Source organism: Fusarium vanettenii, assembly GCF_000151355.1.
Source record: "Fusarium vanettenii 77-13-4 chromosome 11 genomic scaffold NECHAsca_32_chr11_3_0, whole genome shotgun sequence".
Taxonomy (NCBI): domain Eukaryota; kingdom Fungi; phylum Ascomycota; class Sordariomycetes; order Hypocreales; family Nectriaceae; genus Fusarium; species Fusarium vanettenii.
The window spans coordinates 46,343-59,032 of record NW_003315853.1 but is presented as its reverse complement, the minus strand read 5'-3'; the positions used below and the strand labels follow the sequence as shown (position 1 = coordinate 59,032).

The window sequence follows — 12,690 nt, the reverse complement described above, 5'->3', positions numbered from 1 at the left end:
CATCGGGTCATGATGTTATGATGTGTTGACAATCTGTTCTTTATTATGGTTGCAGCCCGGGCCTTGATGGAAACTAAGCCAGAAGATTGTGTGCAGTGGGTGTTGTCCGCATGGCTGATTCTAAACTCAGTGAAGTGTTGAAGACTCGAACTACTATATTTTGGATGAAGTGTTGACTAGTAACATCATTTTGGAACAATAACCAATTCGCCTATGATATCGACCAACAAATTTTGTGCTGGTCATAACCGGCTTTCTACCTCCGAGTATTCTCACGAAGGGCTGGACTTCAAAAACAATAAAGAACACGTTATCAGCGTATCATTGCATCATATCCCAATCAACATGAGTTCACTTGCCAGTTTTCGCACGGGGGCTCGCCCCTGCTAGCCCGCAAGATGACGTTCATCACGAGTAGTTACTCAGTTGGCTCTAGCATGACAGTCTAGTGGAGTCTGAAAGCTCTAAAATATGATAAGGTGTGTCTTTATGGCCTCAGCTGCCAACGCCTCCAAAGCTGGGAGGAGGGTGAATGCCCAGGATGGATGTATTGAGGTTTTACACAAGTAATGCATGCTAGGTGGGCATAGAGGAAGGCTTAACATAGCCATCGTTTATCGTGACGATAAAGTGCTTATGTCGATTCATGCTACCTTGAGTTCCTACGTAATGTCCAGTATTCCAAAAAGCTTATGTCCTGGGTAGCAATTCCAGAAACCAGCCTACTGCTTATCAAGATAAACATTGTTTCCAATGTCTCGGAACGTCTCGATTTGATGGTGCATGTCCTTGAAGACATTATTCATGAGCAATAGCATATCTCTTCCTAGTGGCATTACTCGTTCGCCCTCTTTTCCTTCTCCTCGGCCTTCGCCCATGGCCACTTCGTAGATGACTTGACTGGCTTTGCGATGATCACCATCGGCCTTGTAGTTACTTCCTAGTAAGCTGTGGGCCACTTGGTCTGTTCTACCGCCAAGATACTCTTGTGGGAAGGGTACAGATGATAGACGAAGAGCATTGGTGAAGTTGGTATCGAACCCTCCAAGCTGGACCGTCAAGGTACGGATGTTGAAAGGAGCAACCTCGCGGGCTAGGATCCTTGTAAGGCCTATTTGAGATTAATTCCTAATTCAGAGCCAGGTTAAAGAGTAACTGACCATCCATCGCAGCCTTGGCAGCGGCGTAGATACCCATACTTTCTCTACCACCCACCCCGGCACCCGATCCGATGTTGAGAATCAGCCCTTGACGTCGTTGTCGCATATGAGGTAGCACGGCCCTAATAAGGCGGTATGGTCCAAAGTAGACTGTCTCCATTTGGCGTCGAACCTCATCTTCCGGGAAGCTCTCAACGGGGCCGTGAATGGACCAGCCGGCGTTGTTGACCAAAATGTCAATCCCCGTACCCTCTTTCTCCAAAGTCTCGATGACAAGGCCACCTTTGGGGTCGTCAACATCCAATTTCAGCCAACGACCGCCCTTGCTCTCAATATCAGAGACTAAGTCAGGGACTTTGGCTGGATTTCGTGAGGTTGCAATGACATTATGGCCGTTGGTCAGGGCGAGCCGAGTGAGCTCTAGGCCAAATCCCGATGCGGCCCCGGTGATGAACCAGGTCAGCTTGGGAGTCTTCCAGGAAGTCATGATGATGAAGCGCAATAAACTTGTATGGCATGTTGATGGTGGCTGTCCAGAATGTCCATGACCTTATAAGTGAGAGAGGGTCGCGATTCACGGACTTTAGCGCCGGTTAGGTCCGGGAAAATCGGGGCCGTATCGGCAACTCCCCCGGACTATTGCGAAGTCAAGATCCCGGCCTTAAAGGTCAGTCGGATTTAAGCTACGGACTATTGACTTGCAAGTAATATTGGAGTTTGGAGAAAAACACATGGAGAATAGTGACGATCTCCTTGGCGGAGGTGACTTAGCCCCATTGGGAGTTCTTTGCTCCGTGGCTCCAATCTGGCCATGGACTGAGATGGGTGGGAAACTGAAGAATATGAGGCTAGAAGGCTATTTCCCATGATAGATACTATAACAATAAGCACCAAACTTTCGAGACTTTTGGAATTGCAGTCTTCGCATTAGAAGCGAGCAGCGAAATGTATAATCTTGACTCATCAACCTTGGTCCTTTTCCGCCACCAAGGCCACAAAGACCACCAAAACCGCTGCATAAGCCGCGGTGGCTGAGAGAACCGCGAGGTTTTCATGGAGTACAAGCGCCATCATTACTCCAAACACATCGACGAAAATAGTCGTCATCCATAGTGCCTGTCGAGTTTTGAGGACCAAGATACAAAGCCACATAGGTGTTATCAGAAAGGCAGCACCGACAGCAGCGATACCCATACGCATGAACCGTTTCTGAGACCGGTTGCTTCGCCGTGTAGCGACAGGCGAGACGCGTTTTGTCTCCCAGCCCAGGACGGGTGTTGACCGTCCAGCCGGAGCATTAATGTTTTTCATGACAGCGTCGAGGATATCTCGATCGACCTGCCTCTCACCCGTGATTAGAAAGGGGTCTCTTGACTCCCCGCCACGCTTTTCCATGTATTCGTGCTCTTGTAAAGCTTGGACTAGATCGGTATTGGGTTAGTGTATCTTGATCTTAAATCCCCCAGTAAAGTAGCTTGGCTGTACAATGCTCAGGTGTTCTTACTATAACTTTGAAGATCCCTCTCCCAGTCTTCCCAGTTCTGGACAGGTCCTTCGTATAAATTTCTGGCATGGATGGCAAGTTGATACTGAAGTCTTTGTATACGCATTCTCTGCATCTCTGCAAGGCTGATTCGGTAACTTCTTGGATGATCATCAGGCGCGTTGGTCGGAGGCTGATAGTGCAAGGGGGGCTTGACGAAATAGGAGAGTCGGATATTTTCAATGAGGTTATTTCTGTATTGTCTTCGAATCCACTCCTGACCTGCTTCATCGGCAGCGGGCGCCAGCGGTGCAAGTGGTACCGTTTGTACTGTGCAATCCATTCTGCCGGATCGTTGATTAATGGTGTCAGCTATGGATCGTGACGAATAATAGAGGCAGAATGATCGACTTGCGTTTAAGATCACTCTTGAAGAGCTTGAGGAATTGCTTTTTAGACAAGTTCGCCCGAAAAGTGGCTGTGTAAATGAGCCCAACCAGCTGAAATGCAGTCGTCTGCAGGGAGCAGTATCAGGACTGGGACGGAGCCTTAATCAGTGCGTCTGACCACCACTGTGTCGTCCAGAGCCAGCCAAGGAGATTGAAAGACTGGTAAGCCACAACTGACACCGCTATAGCTAGGGGCTGTCGGACCTAGTCTTTGTTATTTCAAAGTGACAACAAGTTTCCAGTGAGGCTTGCTAGAGCTGAGGCTCCCTCTAAGGCAGAATATGCTTATTATCTGTCATGCCACACAAAACGGGGCAGGAAGGAGGCTGAGTAGGTACCTAAATACTTATTCGCTGAAGGCACCCAACCACAGTCCTCAAAGGGAAAAGCAGACCACTCCCCCGCGACACTCACAAAAGCCAACACGCAACCTTAGGAACGCAAACGACTCAGTTATTACAACTCTCTTCTTCTCTGCCGTCGGGCAATACACCATGACAAGTCACAATGTGTCAGACACCCTACGAACAGAACCTCCCACTGTCAGTGTCAGACTCGAAATCGGGGGGAATGGTTATACGATGGTGCTCCGCTTCTCCAGCGAAGAGCCAGCACAACAATATTTCACGTCGGTTCAACGGAACGCAGCCCTCAACCCACAGATAAGCGATAACTATCTAGAGGTATCGCTAGATCTACGAAAAGCTCGAAAGATCGTCCTTGGAAAGAGCCCTGGAGGACCATTCAAGATCCAGTTCAGGACTTGTTGGTCGGCTCAGAAATGGCACCAACTTTCCAACCTGGCCTATCTCTTTTCTCGAAAAGGAAGATGTGTGCTGATCGCAGAGTCCGTCGCAGCTCTTGCATGTCCATTACAGACGGATGTGCATGAACCCTTTCGGGGGAGCGTGGATTTGGAATGCTCGCCACCGAACGCTTTCGGTATCGTAATACGGCGGGCTGAATCACTCTTGATAAGAAGGAAATCCTTTGATCAACGTCACATAAGCACTAAAGGGTTACACTTGAAGTAGTTGAACTTGGCAAGATGGTTATGTACAACAGCTGGGATGTGAGGCTCAGCTGTACTTCATAATGAATATCTTGAGTGTGGGGCGAAATGAAGTCAATAATGATGCTGGGCACTCAAAGATATGGAGATCGAGGGCAGCTTGGATCATCATTCCCCAGAGGCTTTCAAGGACGCTTTCCCAGATCTTTAATGATTCTCGCACATATCCAGTCAAAAGTACACACGTCAATACGAAATGGCATTATAAGATATGTAACCCCCCTAGACACGAGATACATGCAACGCCACAACCCAAGCAGACAACCAGAGAATCGGCACATCGCGCATCTATATCACTCCTATTTGCCAATTTTCTCATTCTCATATAGAATTTTATCAAAGTAGGGATGAGTGCATGCCCTCTTTGCAGAGAGACGATAGGCAGGGTCGTAGACGAGAAGTAGATCAAGTAGGTTGAGCCCTTCCTCGTCTAGGTTGGGACACAAGGGGGCATCGTAGTTTCGTCTCCACTTTGGAAAGGAGGGCTTGAAGTCAGGATACGAAGTTACGTCGGGCCAAATCTCGTTGTCGGGTGTTCCAAGGATACTGTGAAAAGGTTAGCTCGCTCAAGAAGACAGCGGTGGCGCAGTTACCGGAAGATCTTGAAAATCTCGTCAATTTCGGAGTCTCCGGCGAATATCGGCTTGCGAGTGCACATCTCGGCGAAGATGCAGCCGATAGACCACATGTCCACGCCTGTTGAATACTGCCTGCCACCTAGCAAGACTTCTGGTGCTCGATACCATAGAGTCACGACTTCGTGGGTATAGGTGCGTAGCGGGACACCAATAGCTCTCGCGAGGCCAAAGTCGGTGAGTTTCAGGTTGCCTTCCTTATCAATGAGAAGGTTCTGAGGCTTCAGATCTCGGTGGAGGACACGATGCGAATGGCAGTACTTGATGCCCTCGCACAGGTGAAGCATGAATTTGCGCACGACTTGGTCACCCATGCCAAGGGTGCGAATGGTTGCAGATGACCCAGAGGGAAGGGGCTTGCCGCGGCCTCCATCAGATACTGGCAGGGAGTCCATGTACTTCTTGAGATCAAGGTCAAGAAATTCAAGGACGAGATACAGCTTGTGACTATCTGCATGAACGATGTTGAGCAGACTGACGACGTTGGGGTGGTTCATCTCCCTGAGAACTGAAATCTCTCGAATGGCTGTGCTGGGGACACCCTCATCCTCGGTCTCGAGGCGGATCTTCTTGAGGGCAACAAGGCGGCCATTGTGCGCTAGGTCCCGGGCTTTGTAGACGACACCGTACGTTCCTATGGTTGTGCGAGTCAATAGCTAAGCAAAAGAGATGAGTGTCGGGTCAGGGAAACAACCTTCACCGACCTTCTCTATCCTTTGGTAGTTGTCCATGATGTTGAAGGTGAGCCAAAATGTCTCACGTGAGACTGGCGCTGGGCAATGTGGAGGCGAGATTGCCAGGGAGTGGTGGCGACTTGGGCTAAAATAGTACACGCGCAAGTCTCCCTGAAACTCTAGTAAAGCTAGTATGCGTTGGGCTCGGAATAGTGTCAACTATGAAGGCGCATCCGTAGCAAAACGTTTTCTTGGTGAATCACGCTACGAGGGGGAAAGGACAGAATTTCTTTGCGGGTGCTCGCTCGGTGGTGGTCAATGTCGGTCGACGTGTTTTGTTGCGGGGACAACATGAAAAGAAAAAAGCGCGCGCGATTGGAAATAAACAGGCCCCGCATCAGTTGGCATAGGAACATCAACCACCTGATATGTCATGTTTAACTCCGTCATTTCCTAGCGATGCGTGCGAATAGATCTTTTGCTGCTAAGCTTTTTGTCATTAAGATACCTGAAATTCTCTCTCATTATAAGACTCTGATAACTCTCATGAGGATGTTCTGGCCTGTCCTCATAATTGCGCCCGATGAGCATGCTGATAATGGAAATATCAAGTTGTGTATGTATCTTCTCTATGTGTCATGTAAACCATAAATATCAGGCCTCTCGTACCAGCTGAGGACTAAAATCTACTCCGTAATGATATGTACCGCCAAGATTCATGCAAGTGCAGCAAGCAGCAAACTCCCAATCCCAGCAAGAGCCCCGATACGGGACTAAAAGATCTGAGTCTTTGACTTCTTCTGCTCCTTCAACTTGTCAATCTTTGTCTGAATCCCACCCTGGTCTTCTTTTCCCGCGTCTCGCTGCTCAACCTAGCTAACTAAAATCTCACAGTTAATCCTCTCCATATCATTTGCCCACCTTTCACTCTGCTCCTTTGCCTCCCTCTAGTGTCTCTTAATCTTCTTGATCTCCTCCTCGTACTTTCTTCGATCCTCCCTTCTTGAGCGGCTCATGCTGTTCTTCAGGTCGCGAATGAAAATGTCAGAACTCTCGAGGGCTTCTTTTAAGCGCATGTGGCCATCTTCCTTCTCGGCGGCAAGTCGTTGTTCAAACTCTCGAACAATCTTTTGCACCTCCCGGCTTTGCTGCTCGCTGAACTCATGCAGCTTGCCATCAAACTCGGCCTTCAGGCGACGTCGCTCCTCTCTGGCTTCTGTCTCGGTCTCCTTCTTGATGCGTGCTGATTCGGCAAGGACCTCTTGAACCATCCGTTCCAGCCTCAGCTTCTCATCGTAAAATTGTTGCTCCAGCCGACGCCGTTCCTCTCGTCCATCCGCATGCAAGGCCGCTTGCTCGCTCTCAATCTCTTGCAGCAGACTCATTTTTTCCGACTCCATTGCCTCAATGATCTCCTGTAGGTGCATATCGTGGTCTCGTTTCGCTTGTTCCTTCTCGTGATGGAGAGTTTGGAGAGCCTTCTCAAATGCTTTGCGCTGCTCGGCAAGCTCAAAGCTCAAGGCCTCACTAGCCGTCGTCTAGTCGACCTCAAGCCCTCTGTTGACTATTTCTTCCTGCACTTGCAGAGTGACAATGTCCAAGTCAACGGCCTTGGAGACAATGTCGTCCAACGCAGACTCTCGAGTGTTCTAAAATGTCATAATCTTAGAACCCTTGGAGGTCATGTATTCCTACCATTCACCTCAAACAAGGAGTTGTCGCTCGCGATCCTCGCCCTTGCGTTGATCCTGCAACTCGTCCCGGAATGCCGTGACCAGAGCCACCTTTTGAAAGGCAGCATCGCCGCAGAGATTGCGAAACATAGTGAGGTTGCGCATGATTGCGTTAGTCATCCATTAATCCTCGACTCAGTGCAAGTTTATGATGCCGTTCAACTTGAGGTTGTTCTTATACGAGGAGCTGAGGACCTGGGCAACGTCGGCGTCTCCGCAGTAAGTGTCATCAAAGCCAAAGGTGTCGAAGAAGACGACTTGCTTGTTCCCCAAGCGACATTCGTAAATTTCAGTTTCTTGTGAGCCCGAATAATTGCGAGTATTCCCCCCCACCCCCCAAAGCTCCGGGTGAAAACTTACACGAGGAGAGGAGTAGGCCTTTCCTCTCCCCCCTTTTCCAATCAGGTGCTGCAGGAAGTTTCTCTTTCTGGAGCCGGTAACCCCATCACACCAATGATGCACAGAGCCTTGGCGTTCTCCTCCCCCGAAGTACGGTCTTCCTGCAGCCCGGCTGGCTGCGGCAGTGTTACAGTCACCATGTTGCCATCAAGTGACTACCCAGAGAGCTTGAAGTCAAGCTTGTCGATGGCGAATGAATGAAAGTAGTACGCTGACGCGTCTTTGAGACTGGTACAGATCACATCTCCCCCTGGAGGCTTGAAATACTCTGTCTTTTCCGTCTCGAAGTCACAGCCTGATTTTAGGATCTGCCACATACCCTGGCGAATGTTAGCGCCGTGGCTGGTTGCCTTGCGAGGCAATCTGCATGTTTTCGACTCAGCCCCCGCCATAAAATCCCACAAAGCGAGGTGGATACCAATCAAACAGTTGTTTCTTTGATCTCTCCTCAATCCTACTGATTTCGGAAAAGCCTCGTTGCCTTGCTCAAGCGCTTGAAACCCACACAACCGCCTTGGACCACATCACCCTGTCTGCAAGCTGAACACCTGGATCAACAAGCTGAGACACAATTCGCGGCCTAGCCATGGCCTAAACAGGTCTCCCGTCCAAACACGTCCCCCTTACCCCGCTCAAGACGCTGTCCTCAGCCTCCATGTCTGAATGTGCTGAACGGAAGTGTTTCAGGTCCCGGCCTTCCAAACCCTCGACGCTAATGAGAACACGGCGTTTCCACGACTGAAAAGCCAGCTTGCCAAACAGCTCCACCAGCTCGGTCAAGTCTAACAGAGCACCCTTACTTATTTGTTGCAGCAGTCATGCATATTGTAGAACAAAGCCTTCAGCCTGCTCCTCAAAGAATTCTCTTGGTGGTGGAAAAGCCATCTCCAAGAATTCGACTGTTCGGACTCGCCAAGTTGTGATAATAGCCCCAAGGCCAGTTTGGCCCGCGCAGCCCCAGCTCTCCCCCCAGCTGCCCGCATTCCCCTCCACTCGTGCGAGCCGTGTATTAATACTCATGTGCGGCTGAAGCCATTCAGCTGATGCAGGTGACAATACATCCTTGCTTCGGGCTTATGCCGCTCACGCCTATCATCGTTCTCACTGATGCGCCACGTCTCCCTCATTATGGGCCTGCAAGCACGGCTGGGCATTGTTGCAGTTGCCCCGGATGCCTTAAACTTGGCTTGAAGGAGAGGGGGCTATTTCGTGCCAGCCCTTTAAAGCCAATGGGGTGCATTTCCGCAGAGTCCTGTGAAAGACAGACTCGTCAATTACCTGCGGTCTAATCCTATGTTTGTGAAACCACTTTTTCGTCTGACCCTAGATGGATACCGCGAACTTGGAGGAGCCAAAGACGGAAGATCAAGGCGGTTCGAGAGAGCAGGTGTACGCATTCATCATGAACACAATATTCTCTCAGTCCAAATCTGTCCAAGCTAATTGCGTTTCTGAACTTCAGCTATATCTTTGACTTTCTACCTACGAACACAGTCACCCCAGAGTCAGATCCCAAGGACGGAATCATCGAGAATCGAGTAGATTTCAACCTATTCCAGTCAGCTGAAGATGATTCGCGCGAAGAGGCGAGGCGCGAGGCCAAGAACAAGGCTCCCAACACTGCGTTTCGATGGGTTCACATACCCGTCAATGACACCGATTTGGTCCAAGTAAGGCTCCCAGACATAAAGTCCTCGGCGACTCATGAGGGTGACCAAAGCTAACTGCGGAAGGATTGTGTTAACGTTCTGATCGGCGAGAGCACAGGGAAACAGCTATCCGATACATGGGAGCACAGGGTGCGACCGACGTTATCAGTTCCAGAATATTCTGTCCCAGCTCACGCTTGGTACATGGAGCCATCCTTCCAAGTGCAAGGCGAGGACAAGACAACGTTTGCATTGTTTGTAAGATTTTTGCATTGAACAAGCCGCATTCTGGATGCGGCACTTCCACATGGCGCTAACAATGTAACAATAGCTTCCTTATTTGAACTGGGACATATTTAAAAATCTCAAATGGTTCGGAGGCACTCTGTGCGAATCGCCATCTCCCTCACGACATCTGAGAAGAACCCTGGATCAGTTCTTTTACTCTGGACTACAGAATACAAAGGTCCGAGATGCTCAGCAAACTGTCTCAAAGTGGACAGGCAGGAGTCCAGGCGTCGGGACCGACGGAAGGACTGAGGCGGCATCGGACAGCCTTGTCGTTATGGTCGATCAACTCTGGGTGTGGCTTGTACAAGATGGTGAGTGAGACCCTTGCTTGACGTCTGCTCCGCCGTTTAGCTAAATGATGATTCATATTCAGCCTCAGTACCGACATTGATCTCATGCTTCCCTTCTGATGATTTCGAACATCAGAAGCATCCTACTGGACAATCCACCTTTACTGGTATCATGCGTTCGATCGTTCGGGACTTCTCACCAATTGCCGATGTGTATGATTTGACGGGTTCTCTGGTTATGCACTCCATAACGAATATCTTCAAAGATGAGAATAGCAAATTCGGCGACCTGGTTGCTATTTATAGATTGGCGATCGGGATCAAGGTGAATAATGGCAGAGTTCAGGGATATGAAGACCGTCTCATCTGATATTTCTCTAGGCGGCTCGACATACCGAAAAGCTCGAGTCTTTTAGTGAACGACAATCGTCTCGCAACCGAGAACACCCTGCAGCTGAGGGAACTGATGAGTTGAAACTTATCCTAGAGATTGCAGATATCCTTGACGAGCTTAATATGCTGCTCCTCATACTAGAGAAACAGGCTCGCGTGTTAGCCTCGCTGCAGACAAATTTCCACCGACTCAAGCCCTCAGACCGTAAGGCAAAAGAAGGAGTTGACCAACGTGAAATCCTGGTCACAAACAGCACGTTGCACAACGTCATAATTAGGAACGGTGCATCACGTATTGGGTTCGACCACTCGGATCTGCACGGGCTCGAAATTTTAGGCGAGGAAAGGATGAGCACAATTGACGTCCTACATATTGGTGGCAATGCCGGTGTTTTACTTCAACAGGCTGAACAAAAGCTGAGATTGGAACAGTCCAACACTGAGAGACTCCAGGCCGATGCGGCGCAGACACACAAACTGGTTCGTAATATACCGCCTTGTCTCCATGATGAGCTTTGATCCAGAAACTCACTGAACATTTCAATAGCTTCTGGAGCTACTTAACCTTGAACAAACAGCTGCGAGTCTGAAGGAGGCCCGTGATACAACCAAGCAAGGAAAAGCCGTCATGTTGTTTACAATCGTTACCATCATCTTTGTGAGTTTCAACCCAAGCATCAAGTCCTCAAACTGCTATTGACTGCGTAGCTTCCTCTGTCCTTCTTCACCTCCTACTTCGGCCAGAATGTGTCTGAGATAACTGGGGATGCGAACAACCCAACCTCTGGCGAACTTTGGAAGATTGCAGGTATGGACTTTCCCCGAAACGCTTATCATTTTATAACCAATACTGGGTTAAATACCAATCTGACACCTCTGTGGTTAGGTCCAATATCAGTCGTGGTGATCATCTTCGCCCTTCTCGTTGCCTTTTTTATCATGTTTCCCTGCAAGGAGTGGAAGAAACGTGAACACCAGCAGGCGCAACCCCGTGCAGGCCATCATGTGCAGGTCTAATTATTCATCGTTTTATCATATCTAGTTTACCTTTTATCATCTGAATGACATTTTCGTCTACCCATCCATAACATACCATGCACCACCACCCTTTCGCCAGGTGAAAGAACACCACCGAAACTCAACCATTTCATTTACACAGAATCTCGCCAAAATAGAAGTTATTGTCAAGGGGTCACTTCGCATAAATAAATATCGCTAACTTAATCACCAAATTCCTCACCCCTCTTTCCCAACATTTCTCATGCTAGTCTCTTATAACGCACTAAAAATGCCTTCATCGTGGCCTGGTTGAGAATACACAGAAGACGGCACGACCGAGGCTGTATTGGATATCACCGATAACGGCTGTTCACACTCTCAAGCGGCTGAGAGATTAGGAGTACCTCGAAAACGGACGAGAAGTCTGGAGAGACTACTATGGCGGGCCGGATATGCTGACTGACTTGATAGACTGGTTCGTTGCGAAGGTTTGTGTTGTCCGTTCTTGTTATGCTTGCTGAACTAACCACGCTGTCAACGGAAAAATGTCTTAGATATCAATTGGAAGGTCTCCATATACTCTTGCTCGCAATTGCCAGCATGCCGACGCCAGTCCTCGATGGGACTCTTCGCTTGTAGCCTCAATGACTGTCCGGACCCGGTAGACAGCGAGCGTACGTGACTAAGGATCCCAAGATTGCTTTAACGTACTGACAAAAGTGATCGTAGATGCCGAATACGTTGGAAAGATTCAGTACACTATTGATGATTTAGATCTCAGCACGATCGAACCCAAAGTGGATAGCGAAGGCTTCTTAGTTTACCAGGTTCCTCTGACTTTCAACATTCGGGTCTGTGAGGAGGACGGCCTGCTTGACTTCAAGATCTTACACGAGAACAGAGAGTGCGGAAAGGCAAAATTGGCATTTTCTTACTCGATCGGATTGACGGGTGCTTTACAAAGGGGCACTGAAGGCCAGTCAGATGGTTTATAATGGGCAGCCGGAAGTTCTATGGGTCGATCCAAACTGTGCTATGCATGGAAGAACTAGGGGGGACATGGCTTTGACCAATTTAGATTAAACTGTTTAATTCGCTCTACCATTGAAGGATTCACTTCGGCACTAACGAGCCGAACTCGTTTTCTTACTGACGTATAAACTCTTCCTTAGCAAGGCTTATTCTTATTCTTACAAGTTACCAATTTCATGAGATCGTCGTCTGCCAGTCTCGGTGTCTCTCTCGCCGTCTGTATCTGTGTTTACTTCAATGGCAACCGGGTCGACCAGCTGACGAAATTTGGGCAAGTTAGAGATGAGGCCCCTTGAAACCTGATCGAAGTTGTGGTCCTCGTTTATCCCCTTCCGGAGTTGATTCACCACATACTTTAAGAACTATATTCTTTGTCAATGTGGCTGGTAGCATCTTCTAGAATCGTCACCAACTCCAAATGGCTTCACTCT

At 48.9% G+C, this 12,690-nt stretch overlaps 5 protein-coding genes across 5 annotated transcripts; 1 reads left to right on the top strand and 4 right to left on the bottom strand.

Annotated features, from left to right (window-relative positions):
* Nucleotides 1–722: 722 nt before the first annotated feature.
* NECHADRAFT_52060 (uncharacterized protein) lies at nucleotides 723–1,647 on the bottom strand (the record flags this gene model as incomplete). The annotated part of the gene is made up of 2 exons (XM_003042645.1): nucleotides 723–1,111; nucleotides 1,161–1,647. 2 exons carry the CDS (start codon nucleotides 1,645–1,647, stop codon nucleotides 723–725), a joined length of 876 nt encoding a protein of 291 aa, XP_003042691.1.
* Nucleotides 1,648–2,123: 476 nt separating this feature from the next.
* On the bottom strand, nucleotides 2,124–2,986 carry NECHADRAFT_86625 (uncharacterized protein; the record flags this gene model as incomplete). The annotated part of the gene is made up of 2 exons (XM_003042644.1): nucleotides 2,124–2,581; nucleotides 2,665–2,986. The coding sequence occupies 2 exons, from the start codon at nucleotides 2,984–2,986 to the stop codon at nucleotides 2,124–2,126; spliced, it is 780 nt and encodes a 259-aa protein (XP_003042690.1).
* A 1,477-nt stretch (nucleotides 2,987–4,463) lies between these two features.
* On the bottom strand, nucleotides 4,464–5,530 carry NECHADRAFT_86624 (uncharacterized protein; the record flags this gene model as incomplete). Its single annotated transcript, XM_003042643.1, has 3 exons — nucleotides 4,464–4,710; nucleotides 4,758–5,433; nucleotides 5,494–5,530. 3 exons carry the CDS (start codon nucleotides 5,528–5,530, stop codon nucleotides 4,464–4,466), a joined length of 960 nt encoding a protein of 319 aa, XP_003042689.1.
* An 890-nt stretch (nucleotides 5,531–6,420) lies between these two features.
* Nucleotides 6,421–7,311, bottom strand: NECHADRAFT_86623 (uncharacterized protein; the record flags this gene model as incomplete). Its single annotated transcript, XM_003042642.1, has 2 exons — nucleotides 6,421–7,011; nucleotides 7,183–7,311. The coding sequence occupies 2 exons, from the start codon at nucleotides 7,309–7,311 to the stop codon at nucleotides 6,421–6,423; spliced, it is 720 nt and encodes a 239-aa protein (XP_003042688.1).
* Nucleotides 7,312–8,932: 1,621 nt separating this feature from the next.
* NECHADRAFT_86622 (uncharacterized protein) lies at nucleotides 8,933–11,245 on the top strand (the record flags this gene model as incomplete). The annotated part of the gene is made up of 9 exons (XM_003042738.1): nucleotides 8,933–8,994; nucleotides 9,029–9,275; nucleotides 9,381–9,512; nucleotides 9,586–9,856; nucleotides 9,919–10,160; nucleotides 10,217–10,708; nucleotides 10,776–10,886; nucleotides 10,937–11,036; nucleotides 11,115–11,245. The coding sequence occupies 9 exons, from the start codon at nucleotides 8,933–8,935 to the stop codon at nucleotides 11,243–11,245; spliced, it is 1,788 nt and encodes a 595-aa protein (XP_003042784.1).
* Between the last annotated feature and the right edge of the window lie 1,445 nt (nucleotides 11,246–12,690).